At 45.9% G+C, this 9287-nt stretch overlaps 1 protein-coding gene across 1 annotated transcript in view; it reads right to left on the bottom strand.

Annotated features, from left to right (window-relative positions):
• Positions 1-2728: 2728 nt before the first annotated feature.
• Positions 2729-9287, bottom strand: part of prss16 (serine protease 16) — a 46453-nt gene continuing 39894 nt past the window's right edge. The window contains exons 6-9 of the mRNA XM_060075553.1: positions 6764-6965; positions 5859-5949; positions 5315-5517; positions 2729-4467 (exon numbers count right to left, since the gene is read on the bottom strand). Of these exons, the coding sequence (XP_059931536.1) occupies positions 4358-4467; positions 5315-5517; positions 5859-5949; positions 6764-6965 (606 nt within the window). The 3' untranslated portion in view covers positions 2729-4357. The remainder of the gene's footprint in view (positions 4468-5314; positions 5518-5858; positions 5950-6763; positions 6966-9287) is intronic.

Raw genomic sequence — 9287 nt, 5'->3', positions numbered from 1 at the left:
CCTTCTCCGACCAGGTTTGTTACAGAGCATAAGTTTCTATACTAACTTACATAACGTGTTCATTTTGGAACGGAAAACCTAGGGTTACCGCAAACCCTGGGTAACCTACCGGGTTATGTGATAAAACCGGCTTTGTGGAATACCCCTCTGGTAATGGTTGTCATAGGGCAGGTTTGTTGTGATGAATAATATTTTAGAATTTGAGCGAAAAGTACTAAAAGTAATAGCTATTGATATAGGAACTTTTCAGACAGGCTGTACGAAGTGCGTAACATAGCCTACATTAAAGGTCCCATGGCATGAAAATCTCACTTTGAGGTTTTCTAACGTTAAAATGAGTTCCCCTAGCCTGCCTATCGTCCCCAAGTGGCTAAAACTTGCGTTCGGTTTGAAACGAGCAATAGGTAGGTATCCTGCTCGCCTTTGAAAAAATGGAAGCTCAGGCGCACTGATTTGTAATGTGGCACCATATGTCGTCATAAGGGGCCAAGATACCTCCCCTTTCTCTGCCTTGCCCGCCCAGAGAATTTGGCCCACCAATGAGACAATGAGCTACGACCGTGCGAGCGTCACGTGTGTGTGTGTGATTACACAAACTGTAACGCAAGTGTTGTACACTTTGTTATTTGGATAACCGTTCTGCTGTTGGTGTTATGGCGCATAACACGTCGGTTCTTTGACGTCTCTGGTATTTCCACAACGAGACTAGTTGGGGTTATCTCAGCCATGGTTGAGATGGAATTGGGGGGGAGGGAACTTTGGCTTTGACTCCCTGAAGTACATGAACTGTGACATGGAGGAGAAAGGGAATGTTGCCCGCGATTGTCTCCCGGCGGAGCCCCGCTGCCTGCCGCCCGTTGCCACAAGGCACCACCACCGCGAAGCACCACCGCCCGGCAGCAGGCAGCCGGCAGCGGGCAGCCGGCAGCGGGTAGTGTGCGGTGTGGTCTACTTCAGATAGATGTGAAAGTGGAAGAACCAGAGACGTCGGAGAAACTAACGCAGTCGTTTGTGATACATAATATCGTCTGGAGGCGCACACAGCTTTTGGCCTTGATAATATGTATTATGTGATATAGTTATCTATGTATTATATGATATTATTTAGATATAGAGCTCAAGGACTCCCGCCGGAGCACCCGGAGTGTTCTAGAATATATACAGAACAAAGGCTGTGTGTGCCTCGCCATTGCGATACATCCACTGTAAACAGAACGCATGGTACTGTGGCCGCAAGCTGCTCAGGGCCAAACCCCCAACCTCCTCCTTGACCCGCTTCTCTCCTCCTTCATTTGCATCAAAGCTACAGACACCGAAACGGCGCGTTTGGGGGAAGCTCAATGTGCGACTAGCTCGTAGAGGATGTAATTCTGCACCACGTGGGGGCCCACTAATATCTATATTAAAGCATAAAGTAGCATGCCATGGGATATTTAAAGGGGACCTATTATGCTTTTTCGACTTTTATGACCTAAAAACGTTGTTATAATGATTGATAGTCATATTTAACCATACACAAAAAACGATGTATATTTTCGGGAAACTCTTCCTCTCATCTGGGCGCTTTCAGAATTCTCTGTCAACGCTCGGTTTTGTCCTTCTCCGCCCCCTCGCCCCCGTCCTGCCAACCCAACTCCGTTGTGATTGGTTACCTTCCTTGAAGCGCACGCGCGGGCAGATTTGACCAGGCATATGGGGGCGCGGCAGGAGTGCATCTACGTAGATGATTTCCCGGAAATGTGAACATGTGAATGCAAACGCTGTCCCGAGTGTTTAGCGCTCTGCACAGCAAGTCCAGACTGTCAGCTGGGAATACGTCGAAATGCATGTACGTCATTATTTGACACTTTAGTATGGTTAAACATGACTATCAATCATTATAACAACGTTTATAGGTCATAAAAGTCGAAAAAGCATAATAGGTCCCCTTTAAAGCATTAATACAAGACTATAAAACAGGACCAAAAATCAAACAATTAAGTCAATAATGGCAGCCAAACTGAGGAAACCTTCAGCCAAGATGTTGTGCTTTCAATCCCCAATGTCTAAGAGCTACCCCCTGTAGTGTTCAAGAGCATGTCTCAGCCTTACCTTCTTGGCCTGTTTGGGCTAACATGATGAGTCACCTTGGATAGGAGGTCTACTTCATGATGATAGTTCATAGTGATCGTGTGAGTAGCTATCTCACCACTCACTCTTACAATGGAGGAAGCCTGAGGACACATACAAAGTCCAATACAAAGAGCTCCAGGCTTGTGGAAGGTGCCTCTGGCGTTATGCTCTGGTGACGTATGCCAGCAGCACACCAAACCCTTGCCACAGAGGGTCTTTTTTAAATAAACACAGGTCCATGCTGTGTTATCTTCACTAGTTTAGTCTAATACCTGTGCCCTAATACACAGCCATGATTAGTTTTGAAATGAGTGAAGATGAGAGATGTACCCTCTGTGAAAGGGTCTATTGTAAATGCACACGTGAAGCCCAAACCCATGACACACCGTCTGTCAGGAAGAGCGCCTCCAGGCTTCCTGTGGCGATACCATCCTGTTTCCTGCCCAGCAGACCACTCTGCATGTGTTCATTCCCCAACACGGGCAGTATGACGCTGCATAGCACACCATCATCTGGCAGGTCATCCAGGGTTTCGGTCACATGAGCCACACTAGACTTTGGTTTAATGAGACCGCGGCTGGGGAACCATTGGATAGAGTGACAACAAGCCAACTAGTGAAACTAATAACAGTACCTTTTTATTAATTGAGAAACTCAACTGCTACTTGACTCTATAGAGATGCTTTAAGAAAGAGTCTGCTTTTTATCATCAACCTATCATGCAGCAGTCGTGGGGGTTTACAGAAGTATGCCCATGTGGACTGGATTGGTTTATACACCAGTGCAACACACAGCATCTTGATCCGTCCCTCTCCGCCATGTTCAGTGGCATAGATTTGTCTCCTGCATTATCCAATCGAATAGAGGGATTAACACATCCTATTATATCACCGTTTACATTTAGGGTATTTAGCAGAAGCTAAACACTTCATACACACATTCACACACTGAGGTCCCGTCCACACGGAGCCGAAACGGGCGAAAACGACGGAGTCATTGCGAAACTGCATCGAGCTGTAGAAACGCTGTAGTAAATATTCAAGGCGCTGGTTCTCCACAGAAAGAGGTGGAGCGCATCAAGCTTGCGCGCATACAGCCTGCGCGAGGTCACGAAGAGATTCAACCTTTTAAATTGAGCAGAAATACTTTTTAATGTGCAGTTATTAATTCAATTTATCAAGGGGGGGGCTTTTCACCCTCCGAGGGTGGTTTCAGAAATGTGCGGTTTCGGGCACTGGTCGGCCGAAACGCACAAGACTTATGCGGTTTCACCCAAACAACGGCTGAGTGTGGACGGGGCCTCAGGCCAAAAAACTCAGGCCAATTTTTTTTTGGGTGAAACCGTATTGTCTTGTGCGTTTCGGCCGACCGTCCAGACGGAGCCGGCGAATGCGGTGCCCGAAACTGCACATTTCTGAAACCACCCTCGGAGGTGGTTACAAATCTATCCGGACCTATGCGGCTTCGTCTTAGAATTTGTGTGGACTCCTGAAACGCAGACGATGACGTCATTAGCCCCCCACCAGCTCGGGGACGTCAAATTTGCCTTGAATTTATTATTTATTATTTTATTTGTACTCTTTTTGTAGCTTTAAATAAAGCCCCTTGATAAATGTAATTACTAACTGTGCATTAAAAAAATATTTCTGCTCAATTTAAAAGGTTGAATCTCCTCGAGACTGAATGTTTGTATACATACAGGCTGTATGCGCGCAGACTTGATGCGCTCCACTTTTTTCTGTGGAGAACCAGCGCCTTGAATATTTACTTCAGCGTTTCTACAGCTCTATGCGGTTTCGCAATGACTCCATCTTTACGGAGATATTACTCAACCGCATAAAACGAAACCAGATCGTTTTCGCCCGTTTCGGCTACGTATGGACGGGGCCTGAGACAACCGACATGATCCCTTACAGTTCCTCAATTTGAATTGTTATCGTCACTGACAAGACATTTGGCCGTTTCCTAACTCTGGACATTCTCTCCAGAGCTACTTCTCCATTTGCTTCAGTGCAAATGAGAACCTTTATGGAAAACTCACATTGAGACGATGGACAAGATGGACAAAAATGGACAAAGATGGACAAAAATAGAACTCAAGGATTAAACATTGAAATAAGCTGACCCATTAAATCTGACACACTTAGAGTGCTTATTTTGCCAGGTACCATCAGCTCAGCAGTTTCAGGGTGAATGAAAATGTGATTTTCTCATGGTTTTCATGGTTGGTCGGGGGACCTGTGGGTCACTGCTTCAGCCAATGTTGGAGCAGCACACCGATATGGTCCCGGGCCTGAGCCAGTTGGGGGAGGTCCTGGCATCTTGCTGGGTACATGTTGGCACAGTGGGCGGTCCCTGGTATCCAGTGTTTGAAACAGATTAGGGGGATAGAGAGGGGGGACAGAGAGAGGAGAGAGAGGAGGGAGGAGAGAGGTAGAGAGGCACAAAGTGTAATTAAGTAGACGTGGAGAGATAGAGGGAGGGGAGAAGAGGGGAGAGACAGAGGGAGGGGAGAGATAGAGGGAGGGGAGAGATAGAGGGAGGGGGGAGAGATAGAGAGGGGGGAGAAGAGAGGGGATAGATAGAGAGGTACACAGTGTAATGAAGTAGAGGGGGGGAGATCGAGGGGGAGAGGGGAGAGATAGAGACGGAGAGAGCGAATTTAACTTGAATTTAACTACACTTGTAACTGTTGGTTTACAATTGTACTAATTAAAGTGCCTGTTTACAATTCCCAAATCTTTGCTGTTCCGTAAATGTAATATTCATCCCACAATGAGTGAATAAAAAATAAAAAAAAAAGACAACTTGGTCTAGTTTCAGCTTATAAAGTACATTTTGTATGAATGATAATGTGTCATTCCATTTGATAATCTCATTTAATTCAATTGAAGTGGATTTTAAATAGAATGTTAAAAGTGCGATTAATCTTGAGTTAACTCGCCAATACAATGCGATTAATCTCAATAAAAAAAAATCGTTTGACAGCCCTACTATTAATATACTTTTGGATATTTTTCTGACATTGATGGTTTGTATTCGGCAGGTATGTGATGGATCCACCCTCTGTGATATGTTCGTTATTTTAAATTTTTTAGATCCTGTAAAATCACTTTAATCATATTGATGATTGATGCAGGCCCTGATTGAGTATTATCGTGTTTCCTATCTATAATTCATGCTCAGCTCCCGGTGTCTCTACCTTGGATGAGGATGGCTGGGAGCTCAGGGCTGATGTCCTGGGTGACCCCCAGGGCATGCCAGGGGTCGATGGCCCCATTGGGGAACACTATTCTGCTGGTGCGGATGTTGTAGCCTCCGTAGCACTCATTGGTCTGAGCCACGGCCTGGGCCAGGGTCTCTGCGCTGACATTGTAGAACTGGGCACACTGCTCCACGTGGTATCTGAGGAGGTCAGGGGCAGCTTTCAGGGCTCTGAGCACAGACAACTTGTCCTTTCTATTAGGAGTTAGGATTTGCAACCCAAAGCTTTGAGGTCTGACCCCTTAATGGCCTTTCTTTTAGAGTTGTAGCTACAGAACTGATATCCTGGCCTACTGCCACCCTAGTGTTGTATTTTGATTATTGAGGGCTTCTTTAAGAAGAGCCTGAGCCTACCTACTTCTTAAGAACTGCAATCCTTCACCTTATTGTAAATGTTTTTTCGATGTTCAGCCAACTGGCCACGATGTCGTCAGAGGGTAGAAACAGTTTAGAATACCACCATATGATGCCGACACACTCACGTGAGGGGGAAGCCCCCAAAGGGCTGGTTAGGGGAGTCTGTGCTCTGGTAGAATCCAAACTCAGTGCAGGTCTGGTAAACCCACTGTCGCCCTGAGAGCGAACACACACACACACACACACACACACACACACACACACACACACACACACACACACACACACACACACACACACACACACACACACACACACACACACAAAATAAGACAGAACTTGAAGCCATACCTAGCAGAGGTATGCATTGGAGAAGCCAGTACATTTACTGGTCACGTTTGTAACTTTCTCTGGGAATGTTTTACCATCTGCTCTTCCCGTCGTGGTAAGATCTTTTTTGGATTTTATGTCTGCTCATAACTCAGAGACTTACGTCATTCAGGGCCGTGTCCCAGTAAGCAGTGAAAGCGGTAATTCAATAAGTGCCCGGTTTGACTTCTTCGTAAACAGGGTAAGTCTTCCTGGATACAAGGCCTGTAGAAAAGTGCTCAGTCATGTACACACACCGCAGGCTCAGCCACGCCTCTGCTTCCAGGATGTGGTGCTCTAGATTTATCCTTGGGGGAATTGAATCAACTGCTTAGTGAGAAGCGACTACATACAGTAGCTGTGCTAAATGGATTTCCCGCACGAAGGAAAGGTTTCAACAGGGTCTCAACCTTTTACACATCTATGGATTCAACGAGGTGAGAAGATGCAGCTGACCTCAATCACATCCTTGGGTAACCCGTTTCTTTGAGAAACCACTTTCTGTCTCAGACCCCTTGCAGACCCCAGCGCATTCTCATCACTTAGTTAAAACAATGCTGGGAACCGTAACCAAAGGAAATCATAATAAAGAGAGGCTACGGCTTTTCTTGGTTACTGAGGTTCAGTGCATAGTGAGTCACCACGTCACCACGTCACCCACCTCCCCCTGCGGCGGGACCGTCCCACGAAGTGTTGCGCATGTCCCTCTGGTAGCTGGAGTAGGTGGCGTCCAGGCACTTAATGGAGAAGGTGTCCATCATGAGCCGGGCCACGCTGGCATAGCGGGAGTAAGGGTCCCCCAGAGAGGGGTCCGCCATCACGCTGCACAGCACCTTGATGGTGATGTTGGTGCCCACTACGCCCTGCAGAGCACAGCAAGAGACACGGATCACCAGGGGGCTTAGGGGCCACTCACGACTGTTCATGTCCACCTCTGGTGACACATATCGATAGCAAACCACACCATTGCGCTCATACCCTAACCTCCTACCCGACTGGACCGCTCTCAATACACAACTTTTTCCCACGAGGGGTTTGCTGTAAATGCATTCTTGGAATGGGAGCATTTGGCAGTATTATGTGGTCGTTTTTTCTGTCAAGCAATTCAGGTTCATTCATGTTCAATTCATGTTCCAACTCTCACCGTAATTATATTTTTATTTATATTATATATATATATTCCTTTCATATTTAACAACACACAATACTTTGCACTATTTATGTCCCTGCACTGTTTACTTTTGCACTATCACCACTGCACACATTCCTCCACCATAGCACCTTATCATCATGGTCAATGTAGCAAAGAATCAGTCTTTATCAGGCCATGTAATCACTCCACATGCTCTGTACTCTTTACCCTTTTAATTGTATGTACCTGTGAGTGTTTCAGATTCCTTTTATGTGTGTGAGATATGTGTGTGTATGCATAACTGGATGGCTAAAATGTCCCTATGGGATGAATAAAGTATGTATCTATCGATCTATCTATCTACCATCACACCATCAACATTTCTGGATGGTTCCCAAAGTGGCACTGTTTTGGAATTGTTCGATTTGACTATTTTCCTGAATTTTGGATCCTCGTGAGACGCTCCTGGTTCGTAAAGCCCCTCCCCCAAGCGCTGATTGGTCCTATCATGTATTCTTGTTCATCTACTGAAAGCCCCTCCTCCAAGCGCTGATTGGTCCAATCATATAATATTTCTTGTTGTTAACTGAAAGCCCCTCCCCCAAGCGCTGATTGGTCCTATCATGGATTATTTATTGTCGTTAACTGAAAGCCCCTCCCCAAGTGCTGATTGGTCCTATCATGTATTCCTTCTGAAAGGTTTTGGAACGAATCGAGACCAGACCAGGATCTGTGGACGGAAACACAATGAACTTGGGAGTCCGAGGACAGTGTCATGGTCATGGTCATGGTACGGGTAGAGGTATGGAGAGACTCCATCTTGGCACATAACTTGCCTCTACCGTGTGCCTATGGCCCTCAGGACTGAGCCCGCCGGCGTCTCCGGCTAGGACCATGCGTGATGAAGATATGTGAATCGCACTCACAATAGAAAACTACTTTCAGATGTGGTCCCTTCGATGAATGGGGATAAGAACAGGAAGACAAGTAGATGGAGTAAAACTGTCCAAAACATTCTCTATCAACCTAGCCTGCTCATCAATGATCCAATATCCCTAAACATACTATTTACCTAGAAGGCTACAGACCAGCAAAACTAGCCAGCGGACCACCCCTCTCCTCGCCTCTCACCAGAGTACAATGAGGGCTCTATCTATGGGGTCAGAACAGTATCATTAATAATGAATGCACAGAGAAGGATTCACAAATATATTTTGTGATTTATACATAATTTACGGTGGCGCTGAGCATAAAGTTTCACAGCTAATGTAGCCGTTCGCACACTCAGGATCTCGTAATTACGAGATAAGATATCATATTTACGACATAAGGATCTCGTTTACGAGAAAAGGATCACGCCTCTCATTCATCAATAACGTGGCTGGCTAGCTGCAGGCCGGCAAAGATGACGCTATCCGACGCTATCGTATTTAATCTCCTGCTCGGGTTGAGGCATTGGGAAATATTGATGTTCCTTAAAGTGAGGAGGGCATTAATATAAGTATGTCAACATTGCGCAGACATCTGAAGTCATTGGCCGGCAAAGATGACGCTATCCGACGCTATTGTATTTTATTTCCTGCTCGGGTTGAGGCATTGGGAAATATGGATGTTCCTTAAAAGTGAGGAGGGCATTAATATAAGTGTCAACATTGCGCAGACATCTGAAGTCATTGGCCGGCAAAGATGACGCTATCCGACGCTATCGTATTTTATTTCCTGCTCGGGTTGAGGCATTGGGAAATATGGATGTTCCTTAAAAGTGAGGAGGGCATTAATATAAGTATGTCAACATTGCGCAAACATCTGAAGTCATTGGGACTGTTCAGGAGAAAAGCCCAGTCGGACCTGCTACAAGTGGCTCTCTTCCTGCAGGAGCAGTTGAACCAGTACGGGATGCTTCACGGATACAAATTGATGCATCTGAAATGCATCCAAGCAGGCTTGGTAGTGACTCAAACAACTATACGGCACCTGCTCTTACTCCTAGACCCTCGAGGAGTACAACTGAGGTAACGTAATCGTCTAAGACGTCTTCTTTGCATAAACCCAG

The sequence above is a fragment of the Gadus macrocephalus genome, chromosome 16 (assembly GCF_031168955.1).
Source record: "Gadus macrocephalus chromosome 16, ASM3116895v1".
NCBI classification, from domain to species: Eukaryota; Metazoa; Chordata; class Actinopteri; order Gadiformes; family Gadidae; genus Gadus; species Gadus macrocephalus.
Note: the sequence above shows the minus strand (reverse complement) of the source record. Positions and strands in the feature narration are given on the sequence as shown.